At 51.7% G+C, this 16877-nt stretch overlaps 2 protein-coding genes across 3 annotated transcripts; one reads left to right on the top strand and one right to left on the bottom strand.

Moving 5' to 3' along the window:
* Nucleotides 1–451: 451 nt before the first annotated feature.
* Nucleotides 452–9681, top strand: ZNF646 (zinc finger protein 646). Of its 2 annotated transcripts, none has more exons than XM_081299253.1 (3): nt 452–734; nt 1895–7305; nt 9120–9681. In XM_081299253.1, the coding sequence occupies exons 2-3, from the start codon at nt 1977–1979 to the stop codon at nt 9239–9241; spliced, it is 5451 nt and encodes a 1816-aa protein (XP_081155379.1). In that variant the 5' UTR covers nt 452–734; nt 1895–1976; the 3' UTR covers nt 9242–9681. The 2 variants fall into 2 exon arrangements, with proteins under 2 accessions (XP_081155379.1, XP_081155378.1); XM_081299252.1 differs by having other exon boundaries at nt 452–645.
* On the bottom strand, nt 9505–15134 carry PRSS53 (serine protease 53; the record flags this gene model as incomplete). Its single annotated transcript, XM_081300069.1, has 12 exons — nt 9505–9524; nt 9976–10056; nt 10269–10485; nt 10715–10860; nt 10944–11188; nt 11266–11416; nt 12501–12720; nt 12836–12990; nt 13134–13402; nt 13847–14009; nt 14128–14148; nt 15077–15134. 12 exons carry the CDS (start codon nt 15132–15134, stop codon nt 9505–9507), a joined length of 1746 nt encoding a protein of 581 aa, XP_081156195.1.
* Between the last annotated feature and the right edge of the window lie 1743 nt (nt 15135–16877).

A 16877-nucleotide genomic window follows, 5' to 3' on the forward strand; every position in this document is an offset into this window, starting at 1 on the left:
CCGGAAGTGTCTCCAAGAGCTAGAAGATAGGAGGACAGAAAGGCCATGATAAAGTTTTGTGGTATCTAAACCCTCTACTTCACGTTTCCTTTAATAGCAAGGAGTGAATTTAATGAAGCTTTCCCCATCTGTCTTGGGAGTCCCACAAAAAGTGTCACCATAGTACTGTGGCCAGGCCTGAAGAATTCCCCCCCAAACTCGCACTTATTCAGTATGCATCAGAACAATTTTGCCGCTCTAGACCGAATTGTGGCTAAGGTAGTGAGAAGAAGCACAGCGTTGTGACCTGCGTGGGCGGAGCCAGAGTCACGCCCAGCCAGAACCTGGCACCGGAAGTGTGTTTGTGTAGAACTGCAGCCTGGAGGTGGGACAGGAAGTGTTCCCGAAGCGGAAGTTTCACGGGGAAGATTTTGCATCTAGGACACTTCCTGTTTCCTAGTAACAATAGGAAGTGTCCGCGGAGGAGGGGGGTAGAGTTCTGGATCCTACCAGCTGTGCCCTCTTCTCTCTACCTTCCTCTTCCTTCACCTCCGCCTTTTCTTCTTGCACTGTGCTCCCCCTTTCCGGGAACCCTGGCTGACTGTTCGTGTGTAGGAGCGCGAGAACCCCCAAGGCCACCTCCTGGGGCGCGCGGCTGCAGTTAGGGTAAGGGTCCCAGTGCGCAGGCGCGCTCTCGTTCGCGGTTCCCAACGGACGCGCCCGCGGCGGGAACGGGAAGGGGTCGGCGGTGCAAGGTAGGGGTCCTAAGAGGAAATTGGCAGAAGAGATGAGTGACGATAGAGGACCTCGTTGGTGGTTGATTAGGGAAGGGGACTCTTGCGAGAAGGAGCTTTGGGAAGTGAGAATTCTGGGGGCAGATTCAGTGAAAGGGTTTAAAGTCGGAGATGAATTCTATTGGTGTCCCATGGGAGTGAATAGTCAGAATTGGAAAAGGCCAAGATGACTAGGAGGCAGGAGGGGCTCTTACTAAGAAAACAAGAGCTTTAAGGTGAAGACTGCCTCAGTCAGTGTGTTTCTCATGTGTAAACTGAGTTAACTGGCATTGCAGTGTTGTCAGGATTTAGTGACACAGTGAATATATTTACAGTGCCTGGCACATGGTAATGTTCAGCATGAGTTACTGTCATCAGTATTGAAAAGTAGTAGAAGAAAAAATGAGAAAGGATGGTGAGAGTAAAGTAAGGCGACTCGGACTAGAAAATAGGAGATGAAATGAAATTCAAAGTGTCAAACGATTTGGGGATTTTTTTTCCCAAAAAATGGAAGACAGTTGGGGTTTGGGGGAAGTAGGTAAAAGTAGGCAAGAGAGTTTTTGGAAAGAAGACCTTGAGACACTGAAAGGACTTGGAATGAGTGGGGGGAACAAACCACTCCCTTCTCTGTAGATGACTTCTTTTTTTAAATATTTTTGTTAGTTATTGATGGAGAAAGTAGCCGTTTTTTCAGTGCTTCCAGGTTACTTTATTTAGTTGAAGGATAAAGGAAAAAGGGTTGGACTTTCTTATTCTGAAGTCTAGGAACAATTCTAGTTTCCTTTTTCAGGTGTCATAGAAGTTTTTTGAGAATTATAGAGAATATAAGATTGGGAACAGTAAACCTTTTGAATCTGGCCTGAAAGACATGATATTAGGTCTGTGATCAGAAGTGAGTTACTCTCTAGACTTCTATTCCCTTATCTTTTAGGTATGACTTAAGCCTAGAGGAACTCCCATATTTGGGGAGCTGTGCATAGGCCTTAAATGATGGTGCTCCCAGGTTAGATCTAGTAGAAAGTAGATCAGTGGGCATTGATGGTTAGGTAACCTCTCAGTGACCTCTAGTGAATGTGTGGCTCATAGAAACAAGAGTCAAAGTTAATTCAGGCCTTTTTTTGATAACGACCCCCTCTTCCTAGGCCTTGGCTCCTCCACCGGAAGAAGATGCTGCTGCCACCTGTCTGTTCCTCCTGAACCTCCAGGTTTCTGTCACAGTGACCCATGGAGGACACACCCCTCTCACTTAGCTGCTCTGACTGTCAGCGTCACTTTCCTAGTATCCCAGAACTGTCACGGCACCGAGAACTGCTCCATCCATCTCCCAACCAGGATAGTGAGGAAGTTGACAGCATCCCTCGTCCCTACCGCTGTCAGCAGTGTGGGCGGGGCTACCGTCACCCCGGGAGCCTGGTCAACCACCGCCGAACCCACGAGACTGGCCTTTTCCCTTGTACCACCTGTGGCAAGGACTTTACTAATCCCATGGCCCTCAAGAGCCACATGAGGACTCATGCTCCTGAAGGCCGGCGCAGGCGCAGGCCTCCCCGCCCCAAAGAAGGCACTCCACATGTCCAGAGTGAGACAGTGTCCACTGACTCCTGGGGCCAGAAGCTTGGCCCTGGGGAAGGCTGGGGAAACCAGACAAAACATACAAAAGACACACCTGGTTGTGAGTCTGGATCTGACCCTAGGGCAACCTCTGGCACTTGGGAAGATCTGCCTACCAGACAAAGGGAAGGCTGGGAAAATCAACCAGATTCTGAGGAGATTGCAGAGGTCTGGGGGTCTACCACCAATTCTGCCAGAACCCCACCTCTCCCCACCCCAGCAAGCAGCCTCCTTAGCAATTTGGAACAGTATTTGGCTGAATCAGTAGTGAACTTCACTGGGGGACAAGAGCTCACCCAGTCTCCTCCTGCCGAGGAGGAACGGCGTTACAAGTGCAGTCAGTGTGGCAAGACCTACAAGCATGCTGGTAGCCTCACCAATCATCGCCAGAGCCACACCCTGGGTGTTTATCCTTGTGCCATCTGCTTCAAGGAGTTCTCTAACCTCATGGCTCTGAAGAACCATTCCCGACTACATGCCCAATATCGGCCTTACCACTGTCCTTATTGCCCTCGTGCCTTCCGGCTTCCCCGGGATCTGTTGGAGCACCAGCAGTCCCATGAGGTTGAAAGGCAGGAGCAACCGTGGGAAGAGAAAGGGATGCCCACTACCAATGGTCACACAGATGAGAGCAGCCAGGACCAGCTACCTAGTATACAGATGCTGAATGGCTCTGGGGAGCTCAGCACTCCTGGGGAGCCGGAAGACAGTGGCCTGGAAGAATACCGGCCTTTCCGCTGTGAGGACTGTGGCCGTACATACCGGCATGCTGGGAGCCTCATCAACCATCGAAAGAGCCATCAGACAGGTGTCTACCCCTGCTCAGTCTGTTCCAAACAGCTGTTCAATGCAGCTGCTCTCAAAAACCATGTGCGGGCTCATCATAGACCTCGGCAAGGAGCTGGGGAAGATGGACAGTCATCAGTACCACCATCTCCTTTGCTGTTGACTGAAACCACCCACAGAGAAGATGGGGTCCCTACCACCACTCTAGACCATCGCCCCTATAAGTGCAATGAATGTGGTCGGGCTTACCGCCACCGGGGAAGCCTGGTGAACCACCGACACAGCCATCGAACAGGAGAGTACCAGTGCTCACTATGTCCCCGCAAGTACCCCAACCTAATGGCCCTGCGAAACCATGTGCGGGTACATTGTAAGGCTGCTCGCCGAAATGCAGACCCAAGGACTGAGGGTCCCCCCAGCCACCTCAAGGTGGAACTCCCACCTGACCCAGTGGGAGCGGGGGCAGCCTTACACACAGATCAGGAGCACTTATGCAAACATGAAGAAGAGGCCACTGATATCCCCCCAGTAGCAGATGGGACATCACCACAGATATGTAGCATCTGTGGGATGCTCTTTGAAGATCCTGACAGTCTTGAACATCATGTCCTGACCCATAGGGCAGGGGAAATGGAAAATAGGACAGAGGCCACAATGTCACCTCCTCGGGCATTTGCCTGCCGAGACTGTGGGAAGAGCTATCGCCACTCGGGCAGCCTTATCAACCACAGGCAGACCCACCAGACAGGGGACTTTAGTTGTGGGGCCTGTGCCAAGCACTTCCATACCATGTCTGCCATGAAGAACCATTTGCGACGCCATAGCCGACGGCGGAGCAGGCGGCATCGAAAGCGGGGTGCCAGTATGGGAGAAGCCAAACTCCCACCAGGGGGAACGTGGGTCCAGGAGTTGGAAGACAATGGGGGCTTGGATCATCCCCAAGGACCTTTAGGGGAAAGTCCTTGTAGGACTGAAGGCAACTTGGAAAGTGATGGGGACTGTTCACAGGCTGAATCTGAAGGTGACAAATGTGAGCTTGAGAGGGATGAGGCCTGTAATAAAGAGAGCAGAGACACTGAGAATGGACTAGAAAGGAAGGAGTCTTGTTTTCTTGACAGTTTGGACATCCCTGGGAATGAAGAAGACAGCGGGACTCACTTCTGTATTGGCCTTCCTGGGATGGACAAAGACCAGAAACCGACTACTGAGCAGCCTAACTCCTCTTCCCACTCTTCTGAAACTGTCACCAGCTGGCAATCTGAGGTCACTCACACATGTTCTGACTGTGGGCGCTCTTTCCCCCATGCCACTGGCCTGCTAAGCCATAGGCCCTGCCATCCACCAGGCATCTATCAGTGCTCACTGTGCCCGAAGGAGTTTGACTCTCTGCCTGCCCTACGCAGTCACTTCCGGAACCATGGGCCGGGGGAGGTAGTCTCAGCACAGCCCTTCCTCTGCTGCCTCTGTGGTATGATCTTCCCTGGGCGAGCTGGCTACAGGCTTCACCGGCGCCAGGCTCACAATTCCTCTGGTATGACTGAGGGCTCAGAGGAGGAGGGGGAAGAAGAAGGAGCTGTAGAGGCGGCCTCCACCCAATCCCCTCCACTGCAACTCTCAGAAGCAGAGCTGCTGAATCAGCTGCAGAGAGAGGTGGAAGCATTGGATGGAGCAGGTTATGGGCACATCTGTGGCTGCTGTGGTCAGACCTATGATGACCTGGGGAGCCTAGAACGTCACCACCAAAGTCAGAATTCAGAAAACACCACAGACAAGGCTTCCAGCTGCTTGGAAATGTTAGACGATGCCACAGAGGTGGTTGCTGACAGTGTCTTTGAGGGCATAGTGACCTCTGTTTCTGGAGAGGGTGGGGACACAAAGTCTGAAGAGGAAGTAGGTGGCACAGTTGCAGACAACCTTTGCATGCAGGTTGATGAAAGTTTTCTGGAGGTCCAACCCCGTCCCTTTCGCTGCAACCAGTGTGGCAAGACTTATCGCCATGGGGGCAGCCTAGTGAACCACCGTAAGATCCACCAGACTGGGGACTTCATCTGTCCTGTTTGCTCCCGCTGCTACCCCAACCTGGCTGCCTACCGTAATCATCTGCGGAACCACCCTCGCTGCAAAGGCTCTGAGCCTCAAGTGGGACCCATTCCAGAGGCAGGAGGCAGTAGTGAGCCCCAGAATGTGGCAGAGAAGGTGCCAGAGCAGGCAGAAGTCGGAAAGCTCCAGGAAGAACTTAAAGTGGAGCCCCTGGAGGAGGTGGCTAGAGTGAAGGAAGAGGCATGGGAAGAGACCACTGTGAAGGGGGAGGAGATAGAGCCAAGGTTGGAGACGGCAGAGAAGGGCTGTCAGACAGAGGCCAGCTCTGAGCGGCCCTTCAGCTGTGAGGTGTGTGGCCGCTCATACAAACATGCTGGTAGCCTCATCAATCACCGGCAGAGCCATCAGACTGGCCACTTTGGCTGCCAGGCTTGCTCCAAGGGCTTTTCAAACCTCATGTCTCTCAAGAACCACCGGCGCATCCATGCAGACCCTCGGCGTTTCCGTTGCAGCGAATGTGGGAAGGCCTTTCGCTTGAGGAAACAGCTGGCTAGTCACCAGCGAGTCCATTTTGAGCGGCGTGGGGGTACCCAAAAGATGACTCGAGAAGATCGTCCCTTCCGATGTGGTCAGTGTGGACGGACCTACCGCCATGCAGGCAGCCTCCTGAACCACCGGCGCAGCCATGAGACAGGCCAATACAGCTGCCCCACTTGCCCCAAGACTTACTCAAACCGCATGGCCCTTAAGGACCATCAGAGGCTGCACTCTGACAGTCGTCGTCGGCGGGCAGGCCGGTCCCGGCGGGCAGCTGTACGCTGTGCTGTCTGTGGCCGGGGCTTTCCTGGCCGGGGATCTCTAGAGCGGCACCTGAGGGAGCATGAGGAAAAGACTAAACAGGTTCTGGCCAATGGCCATGGAGACCCAAGTGGTACAGAAGGCAATGAAGAGAACCTGGCCAATGATCTGGGACTTAAAGACAGATCAGGTAGTATTGAGTCAGTACCCCAGGTAGAAGATGGAGCCATAAGACCAGGGGAACACAGTCAGAGCCCCATCAGGGCAGAAGGTTCAGATGCTGCAGAGCTACTGTCATGGGATGTGGGGAAGGCAGATGGGTGGCAAGGAGATAGGAAACTAATGAATCACAGTGGAGATTGGGTTCTTCAGGGTCAGCTGTTAACTAAGCCAGAAGACAAATCAGAAGACAATGTCCCCAGTAGTCCTTGCCATCTTCCTGACAGTCAGTCCAATGGACCTAGTCTGAGTCATGTGGATAACTGGGACAATGGAGACAGCAGCTCTCAGTTCCAGCCAGAGAGCCATTCCTATTCTTGTAGCCAATGTGGTAAGACCTTTTGCCAATCAGATGGCCTTTTGAACCATAATACCCACAAGACAGATCGCCACTATTGCCTGCTTTGCTCCAAGAATTTCTTAAATCCTGTAGCCACTAAGAGTCACAGCCACAACCACATAGCTGCTCAGGCTTTTGCCTGCCCTGACTGTGGCAAGGCCTTTCAGTGCCACCATGAACTGGTCACCCATCTGCAGACTCATGCCAAGGGCTACAGTCAGATGCCAAGTCAGATAGAGGAGGCCAGAGGTCCCCAAGCTGGGATTATAGAGGACAAAGCAGGTCTCCCTGGTCAAGAGAAAGCTCAGGAGGCCACTTCAGAACACCCCAGGGCTCCAGAAGAGAATGCTGAGCAAGCTAGTGGAGGCCAAGGAGTAAATTCCATAGCAGCTGAAGACAAGGAGCGGCCTTTCCGCTGTGCCCAGTGTGGGCGTTCCTACCGCCATGCTGGGAGCCTGCTGAACCACCAGAAGGCCCACACCACTGGACTGTATCCCTGCTCCCTGTGCCCTAAACTTCTACCTAACCTGCTGTCTCTTAAGAACCATGGCAGGACCCACACAGACCCCAAACGCCACCGCTGCAACATCTGTGGCAAGGCCTTCCGGACAGCTGCCCGGCTAGAGGGCCATGGGCGGGTCCATGCACCTCGGGAGGGACCTTTCACCTGCCCCCATTGTCCCCGCCACTTCCGCCGCAGAATCAGCTTCCTGCAGCATCAGCAGCAACACCAAGAAGAATGGACAGTGGCCAGATCTGGTAAGCGGGCATGAATGGGCTTGGGTAGAGGATTGAAGGGTCACAGAAAGAGGGTGGGCATTAGAGGAAGGTAAAACCAGGCCCTAAGGTAGGTGTGGGATAAGGAATGAGAGAGCTACATATACTCTAAGAGGGTGGGGGACCTAAAGTGAAGAAAACTAGTTCAAGGATGCTGCCTTTTGAGCAACTGAGATCTGAACCAATCCCTGTTGTCAAGGAGAAGTGATAAGCTGACTGGATGAGGTCTGTGCTATATGCTTCATCCCAGAGGTGAGCTGAGGCATCTTTCAGGCTTCGTGGCCTGAGAGTGTCTTAGGGGTAGACTCTAAGGGGAAATGCAACTATTTCTGAAATAATGTAGGGTGGATCCTGGGCTCCATCCTGGGCTCACGTAAATGTATGGGTTAAACTCATTTTGAAATCTGATTGACACTTCAAATAAGAACAAGCTCTTTGGGGTGTAGGATAGAGAGTGGGCCAGCTGAAAGGCAGCCCTAGCTATTTTAGAGGCACCATGAGGGAAGCACACATGCTTTGTTAACTAGAATTTACATGTAAGCCCTACTTTCCCCTAAAGTGAGACCTGGAGCTCATCATTCAACCTCTCAGGGACTCAGCTTCCTTGTTTGTAAAATGAAAATGTTAATACCAAACCATGGTCAGATAAATAGTGTAGTGGGTTGGGGCAGGTAGCTGTGTAGGCTCCTGTGCTATAGTCAAAGAGGAATTCCTTTTTGTTTCAGTGGTAGGGGAGGGAATAGCTGAATATTTCTTGACTATTATATATGGAAACCCTCCTGATTCAGCCAGTAATTATTTTCAGAGGAAAAAAAAAGTGAAGTCATTGATTTTGTGTAGGTTTTTTTCTTTCTCAAAATGGGCATGGGTGGGGAATTATTGGGAATGCCAGGATTCCTGTGTTCTCATATAGGGTGGGTGTGGGGGAAATGGCCTGCAGGCCTGGGTGAGGTATGGGATCAGCCCCCTCAGTCAGTGACTGCCTCTGCTTTGACTGCTTTATGATTTCACTACTGACTTGGCTGTGGAAACTGGGTCACTGGTCAGTACGCAGTTCCTTGTCCCTCTTTCCCTATATCTTGTCTCTGCTCTTTTTTTCTTGGAAAGTAGGCCTCTAATCCTTTCCTAGGACCTTTGCTCCCACATCTCTTTTTCTTTCTTTAGTCAACTCTTTAGTCAACTCTTATGTTCTCCCTCTGCTGGCCATCTTTTTAGGATCTAACCAAACCACCCTTTCCACCTGCAACCCCCCACCCCCTGCATGCCTTAACTTGGAGGACTGAGTCACAGATAATTATTTCTTTGAAGCCTGGCTTAGCTGTAGCAATAGCAGTTATTAGCCCCTATCTCTCATCCTGTATCGAGGGGATCTCAGTGTAGACTCGCCTCCACCCAGCCTGTTGAAGGATGAAGCTGTGGAGGAGTGGGACAACCTCTTCCTTCAGCAAGCCCTGGGTTCTATCCCTCCACCTCCTAGAGAGGAGGACCCATTCCATCTAGTGGCCACCAAGGGTGGGTATCCTAAGATGGTAGGCCCTTCACCAGAGCTTATCAGGGGAGAGGATGGTGGGTGACAATCCACTGGAAGCAAAAGGGATGACTCTCAATATAAAAGATTTCTTATGATTTCAAGGGAAATGGAGTGAGTGCCAGTTGGGAAAATAATTGGGAATCCTAGAATTTCTGGGCTTTCATATGGACCTCTGGGACCATGGACAGGTAGGAATGGCCTGCAGCCTGGGGACATGTGGCATCTGCCCCCTCAAGTTGGTGACTTCCTCTCTTTCTCTTCCCAGGAGCCCCAGTGGCACCAGCGACAGGCAGAGGGGATTTGTCATTGCCCACTCCACCCACTCCCACAACCCAACTTCTGGACCCTTCACCCCAGTGGCCTGCAGACCTCAGCTTCTCCCTCTGAATTTCAAGTCTCCAAAGATCAGAACACTGGAGGGAGCGGGGGTGCAGGCAGAGAGGGGCTTGATCTCCTTGTTTTGCTCAGGAGTAGCTTGGGCATCCCCATCTCTTTTTTCCTCTCCCTGTGAAGAGGACCCACATCTGGCTTCTTTCCCAAGAAGGGGAAAGGTCATTTCTCATGTCCCTGCCCTTGAAGGACCTCCTTCCCCCAGCTTTTGTCACCATGCTCTTCCTGGTGCCAGGCTCTGCCAAGGTGCTGGGCCACCCTCACCAGCTAGATTCCAACGCTGGGGAGTGGCAGACTCAGAGCACCAGGAGTGGGAATGTTGCCTGTGGAAGGGGAGCCTTTTGCTACAGTTTGTAACTTATTTTCTAAAGTCTATTTTGTAACAATTTATTTAAATTTAAAAAATGGAAAATTGCTCCCCCCAAAAAAAGAAAATTTCAAAAGAGATGACTGGTGTGATTGTATCTGAGAGAATGAAGTATAGGGAGAACTGGGGATGCCTGCATTGGACAGCAGAGCTGAGTGTGGGAAGACCCACAGGTGACATCTCTGTCCTGCAGGGCAGAGAGTGGGAGCATCTTCTGATTTTGGGCAGGCTCTTCCCATAGCCAGATGAGCTGTTGGGCTGCCTCAGGGACTGGAACTACACATGGCGTGGAGGCTGGGGCAGAAGAGTTGATGTGGGAGTTGCCTCACTTTTCTCGCGTCCTGTGAACAGCCTAGAGAGTCACCTGTCAACAGCTGGCTGGTTGACCTGTCAAGGTGAAAAAGTAGGGTGGGGTTGGCTTCATCCTCACAACTTAGTTCCCTCCCTTAAAAGTAGTGTCTGTCTTGGTTCCTGTGGCAGATGAGAATACTGAGGTTCAAAGAGGTTAAGAGGCCTACTCCCTAGCATCCACATGGGTCTGTCCAGTGCTCTTCCCCATCCAGGTCAGCTACAGGTGGGTTAGAATAGTGCTCTCCCTAGATTGAGAGAGGAGTCTAGAGAAAGGCAGTTCATCAGGAAACCCTCGGGGTCACATACTCCAGTTGGCTAGGCAGCTTCCAGCCTCAATCTCAGGCTCTGGCTCCTCAGCGAAGTAGACCTGCCAGTCCAAACTGCTGATCCAGTCCTCATAGGCAGGGAGTGCTGTGAAGACCGCAGGCTGTGCAGGGCCTTGGCAGGCATCCCCAAAGCTATGTAGACCAGCCAGGAACCATGTGCCCCTCACCTTGTGCACCAGTGGTGCTCCAGACAGGCCCTGTGAGGTCAGGTGACACTGGGTGACTTCTTTTTTTTCTTTAGGCAACTGGGGAAGAGCGAAAGGGGCTAGGGACTGGATCTCTGGCAGTTTGGGGGCTAGTTGGCAGAAAGGATTACTTTCAGGTGGGATTAGAGCTAGAAGCCAAGCCTGACAGGTCTGTTCATGAACTGCAGGGTGAGGGAGGGCTGGGGATCTGTTGGGTATGGTTTGATGAACTGGGTCTCACCTCACAGTGGGGCAGCTCACCCACAACACTGGTACACACCATCCCTGGCAAAATGGGGATACCATCACTTCCAGGGGCTGCATGCAGACGACTGCAGGCTCTTGGCCCCAAAAGAGTTACAGGTACCAACTGGGGGGAGCTGATGCCTACAGGACAAAGGAAAAGAATCAGAATGTCCCATTGGCCTTTAGGCTGGATGGACAACTGCTGATGGCCTGGTTCTACATACCTGCTCCTTGGTGGGCCATCCCCAGGACCCAGCCACGTTCCCCATCAGGCAGGTGATGATCAGTGTAGGGCAGGCAAAGGGGCCGCACTTTGGGGCCTAGTGTCACAGGTTGGGCCAGCAGCAAGAGGGCCATATCATAGCCCCCCTCTGGGTGGGTATAGGCCCCATGGAGGATGAGTTGCTTCAGGCTGTGCTCCTCTGTTTCAGCCCCTAGCCCTACACTCCACTCCTCTAGGGTCTGGCGCCTGTGCAGAGGCAGCATTGAGAGCACTGGGTAACAGAACTGGGGCAAGGGGCACAAAGGAGAGGTGTAAGAGCTCACCCAATGAAGCAGTGGGCAGCGGTCAGCACCACCTCCTCTGACACAAGGGCTCCGCCACAGGCCAGTCTCCCCTGGTGCTTTAGCCTGGCATCCCAGGGCCACTGGGAGGGGGCTCCTGCCTGGGGACCATTGGTCCTCAAGGATCCACAGGCTGAAAACGATGAATTATGTCATTTGACTTAAGTGTTCACTGTGTGCCAGGCCCTGTGCTTAAATATTTCCTATGCGCTATCAAATCCTCTCAATATCCTTTTAAATTGACTTTTGTTACCTCATTACCAGAAGTAACCAAAGTTCCTGAGAAGTTAAGTGACTTTCTTCTAGCTCTTAAACCAAGAGCAAGTAGCAGACTTGGGATTCAAAAGTCAGGGATGGCTGGGAGTGGTAACGAAGGCCTGCGATCCCAGCCACTCAGAAGGCTATGACAGGAGGATCACAAGTAATGAGGACAGCCTGGGCAATTTTGTGAGGCTCTTCCTCAAAACAAAAGGGCTGGAGATGTAGCTCAGTGGTAGGGAGCTCATGGATTCAAAAGCCAACCTGAGCTCTTAACCCAGATGGTCTGACAGTACTCTGTCCCAGTCTTCCAGGAAGGGCCCTGCTCATCACTCCCCCACTCCACCCATCTGCACTCCTCCAGGCCTGGACTGGCTCCAGAATTCCTGGCTCACTTGTGCTTCTCTCAACATCCAGACAGAGCTTCCTTCCCAGGAATTATTTTGCATGCAGTTTGCATGTCAGTCACTTAATACCAGGTGTCTGAGTGGGTGCCCAGCCCTGTCTCACTGAATCTCTGTGTGGAAGCTTGTAGCTTCCCCCAAAAATTTCCACTCAAATCTCAGTGATTCCTTTTCTTACCTAAACTCCAAACCCATAAAGCTCCAAGCATCCTATACCTCTCAGCCCCAATGGGGTTATTCCCATCCCAAGGGCCAAAAGAGGCCTTAAAGGCCCATTGGTAGTGTGTTGTATCAACTCTATTCTGTATTTTTTAAAAATATTTTTGTCAATGGATCTTTTTAATTTAATTTTATTTATTTATATGTGGTGTTGGGGATCAAACTCGGGGCCTCACACATGCCAGGCAAGTGCTCTACCACTGAGCCACAACTCCAGCCCCTCAACTCTATTCTGAACTGAAGTTTGCTTTACTGTGGCTTCCACCTGCTGCCCAGAAATCCTCATGCAGGCTTCAGTATCCCCATACATCCCCACTCTGAACACTCTGCTCATACCTACACAGCTGTCCTCATCACTGGTCTCCACAGTCCCTGGGTTCTGGGCCAGGAAGGCTGCCCCCTGAGCGCGAGCCTGCAGCCAGGAGCTGTGAGCAGCTATGTCAGTCAGCAGCACAGGATTGTCCTCCTGAGCACATCTTGATGCAAAGCTGATGATCCCTGCCTGAACCCAATGTCCATCAGGCTCACGGCACAGCACAGGACCTCCAGAATCTCCCTGGAGCCAGGCAATGGAGACAAGGACAGACACTCTCTGACTGCAGCCCTTCTATTCTGGGTTGAGCCCCCCAGCCCAAGGCTAGATTCCCTCTCCTTTTCCCTTCCCCTCAAACCTGACAGGGCCCCTGCACCCCAGGCTGAGCACCCCCACACAGCATTCCCGGCCTAGCTGGGCTAGCCAGAAGCCGCTGATGCAGCCGGTTGTAGAGACAGTTACACGTGGGGCGGCTGATTAGATGCAGGCGCAAATTCCGTAGGGTCCTGGGAGCTGGCAAAAAGATAGGGGTTAAGGCTGGAATCTGAGTTCTGGGAAGCAAGGGAGACTTGGGGCCGGGATAGGTAGGAGATAAAACTATGTGTCATTGGGATAGCAGAGTGCCTCTTTGAGCTTTAGGCTAGGACGGCACTTACCATCATCACTGGTGTCTTGATCCCAGCCAGTGGCCCAGCAAGAGGCTCCAAAGGGGAAGCGATGCCCAGGTTGGGGTAGGCAGAGGGGTGTGTGGGCTGTGGGGTGGGCAAGCTGAAGCAGGGCCAGGTCTGAGCCCTGGCTGTAGTGGTTATAGGCCTTGGGCAACTGTAGGGCAGCCACCCCCACCTCCTCAGCCCCTGGGCTTAACCCCTCACGCTGCAGAGAACCAAGGACAACGGACCAGGAGCTCAGTTCTGCCGATGCTGCCCTGGAATAGGAAAGGTAAGACCCAGGCTATTGAGTGCAAGGAGAGAGTGACGCCATGACGCCATAGGAGATAGCACAGGTAGGTGGAAGGTGGGAAGATATCAGTCTATGACTTTAAGCACAGTAGTTCCTTTTCTCTCCAGCTCAGTCATTTGTAAATGAAAGGTTGAATTTCTGAGTTCCTACCATGAAAGTTTTTTTTTTTTTTTTTTGTTTTAGTACTGAGGATTGAACCCAGGGCCTTGTGCATGCAAGACAAGCACTCTACCAACTGAGCTATATTCCCAGCCCCAAGGTGGTTGTTAAAATTAACTTGAGAATATGTACCTGACATATGTCAGATTATCAAATGGAATTTGAGGTGCAGGGACTAGTTTTGTGGGGCATGGGAAGAAATCATCCACCCCTAAGCCAGAGACCCTACCTGACCCCAACCATGACTCACTTTTCAAAGCAGTGGGCAGCGGTGAGAACCCAGGTGTCTCCCACAAGGGAGCCACTGCAGATGTGGACTCCCTGCCTCCTCACACTGGCCTGCCAGGGCCATTCACCAGGTGCTGTGTTGCCCTCCTGAGGCTTTGGGGGGCCAGGGCCACGCTGCCCACAGACTGTGGAGAGGGATGGGTCAGACAGACTGCTGACCCCTGTCCTGCCTCCACCCCATGCCTGACCCAGACCCAAGTAAGACCCAGCCTCCATGTCCCCACATCTTTCCCCAGAGCTTACCACGCTGAGCTGCTTGAAGACCTGGGGGAAAAAAAGAGACACAGGTGAGGCTTGGGGGCACCTAACCTCCTGGTTCAGGCTCAGTGGGGACAGTCCCTGGGTCCTTGCCTATGACTCTGGCTACCTCACCAGCCCCTCCCAGAATGAAAATATTTATATGAGGCCGAGAAAGAGCTTTTATTGGAACCCAGAGTGCACACTCAGTAATTAGTCCTCCTCCCTCAGCTGTGCTCATCATTCCTGGGCCTGAGAAACAGAGCCTGGGGTTCAGCTTGGGACCAGACCAACCTTCCTTTAGCCTTAAGAACCCCCAACTCCTGCCCCCAGCATTGAGTCAGGGAGGCAGCCTGTGTTTGTGGAGAGCATTAGCTTAATTGTCTCTTTAGCTGTGGAGGCCTAAGAGAAGGATTAGAAGCCTACGTCATGCCCAATTGGGGAAGAGCCCCAAAAGATTGAGACTCACTCCACCCCTATTCTAACAACTCCAGACTCCCCAGCTTCCCAGGAGCTGCCAGGGATTCTACCAAAGGGTCCCTGCCTTGCCTGTTCTCCTTCACAGGCATACATAGACCCATTGAACATCTTAGCTGAGAGATCCAAGATGGGATGGAGGAAAGACAAATACCCAGGCCAGGGGTGCCCCTGAACTTGCCTGAGGTAAGTCTGAAAGCAGAGAAGCAGACAGCATAAGATATACACATAGGCAGGACTACCCAGGGACACAGTGATAGTCCCTGCAGACACAGATTAACCCTGCTCAAAAAAATCATACCCATTTTGACATAGGTGGTCACATATCCCCCTGCCCAAACAACCACACTGACATCATCTTAGGCAGACTGTTGCCCCAGACAGGATCCCTCACCAAATTGCAGGGGCTGAAGAGCAGAAGGTGGCCTGTGAACCCCTACCATGTCACTCCCCACTCCCTCACCAATGGGTGGCTTACCTTCTATAAGGACCACCACTCCCAGGATGAGCAGTACTGGTCCCCAGCTCTGCTTCATGCTGCTCCAGGCCACTCTGTTGCCTGTGCTGTGGTTGTCAGAGAGGCCACCTGGGTCTCCCTGGCTCCACCTCTGCTCCACCCCCAGTTGGCTAGTAGTCAGTAGTCATAGCTTTTTCTGGGCTGGAGGGTAGCCAGCAGCTCTTAGCTTTGGGGCTATGGCTATGTGACCCTGAGCTGGTCAGTCACCCCTCTCTGGGACTTAACCATGGAGCCAGACTTCCTGGGTTCAAATCCAAGTTCCTCCACTTACTACTTAAGTCACCTTGAACAGTTAACTTGTCTGTGCCTTTGTCAGAAAAACTCAGAATTGGGGCCTGGGGTTGTGGCTCAGTGGTAGAGTGCTCACCTGGCACGTGCAAGGCCCTGAGTTCAGTCCTCAGCACCACATAAGAATAAATAAATAAAATAAAGGTATTATATCCATCTACAACTAAAAAATATTTAAAAAACCGAAAATGAACAAAACTCAGAGTTGATGTTGGGCATGGTGACACACACCTGTAATCTCAGTGACTCAGGAGGCTAAGGCAGGAGGAAAGCCAACCTCAGCAACTTAGTGGGATCCTGTCTCTCAAAATTAAAAGGGCTGGGGATATGGCTCAGTCCCTGGCATAAACAAACAAAAATATTCAGAATTGTTGAATGTGAAAATGCTTTGATGAGAGCCTGGCTTCTAATAAACTTGCTTCCAGCATAGAAACATTCCCCTGGAGCTGAGAAGGATATGGTTGACAGACCTTCCTAGTTTCCATTTTTATTTTGTCTTCCCTGCCTATCTCAGGCCAGGGCCAGGTAGGCTTCACATACCTTCTCCCGATGTCTGCTTCAGAGATGGTTTATACAAAGGTAGGTTTGGGATCAGATCTCTGTGCTATTTGCTGGTCATGAATCTATGGCAAATCCCAATCTCTCTCTCTGGGCCTGTTACCTTCCCAGGAAATAAGGTTACATTGATGCCCACTTTTCTTACAAATGCTGGAAAAGTTGGAAGAGAATATTTGGAGTGCATCTTTTTTTCTCTGACTTCTACCTAAGGCCAACCGGAAACCTCAACCCAGAAGCAGATATGGGACTGAGGGTGTAGTTTAGTGGTACTGTACTTCCCTCATATGTGTGAGGCCCTCCAGGAAAAAACAAAAAAACAAAAACCCTGAGATCTCCCTAATTCTTTCCTGGTACTAGGTGTATGATCTTAGGCAAATTACAACCTTTGTGTACCTCAGGTTCTTAACCAAGATAGAAATACTAATAACCCTGCTTCCTACAATTGCTACAGTGATTAAATACATTAACAAAAATTCTTAAAATAGTGCTTGGCATATGAGCAAGTCATCAGTACTTATCAGGAAGAACAAAAACACAACCTGGCCCTGACCCTCCAAAACTGCCAAGACTGGCTTGGAATGGTAGATAAGGCAGTTGGAGGGACTGACGTCAGATTATAGGAAGATGTTCACAGCACATATGCCCAGAGCCAGAAGGGCAACATGTCCTTGCAGGTATGTGCTTGGATGTCTGGCACTTGTGGGCAGGAAGGACAAGCTGCCAGCCTATTTCCTGAGGGTGGGAGCTGATGGTGCCCCAGACCTTGCTGACTCCACTATTAGAGGTGAGACTAACCACAAACACCCTTCCCAGACTGGCCCTCCACTCTCCCTCTGACTCATCCTTCCCAGTTCCAGAGAAGGCAACACTGGGGGAAGCCCAAAACCAGTATCCCTAGCAGACAAATGGTTCAGAC

The sequence above is a fragment of the Spermophilus citellus genome (assembly GCF_964194105.1).
Source record: "Spermophilus citellus genome assembly, chromosome: 6".
Classification (NCBI taxonomy): domain Eukaryota; kingdom Metazoa; phylum Chordata; class Mammalia; order Rodentia; family Sciuridae; genus Spermophilus; species Spermophilus citellus.

What these genes read in the sequence shown, in the direction of transcription:
- ZNF646 (XM_081299253.1), top strand. Translation starts at nt 1,977, where the DNA reads ATGGAGGACACACCCCTCTCACTTAGCTGCTCTGACTGTCAGCGTCAC. An exon ending in ATGGACAGTGGCCAGATCTG is followed by an intron (nt 7,306 to 9,119) that starts GTAAGCGGGCAT and finishes TTCTCTTCCCAG; the next exon opens with GAGCCCCAGTGGCACCAGCG.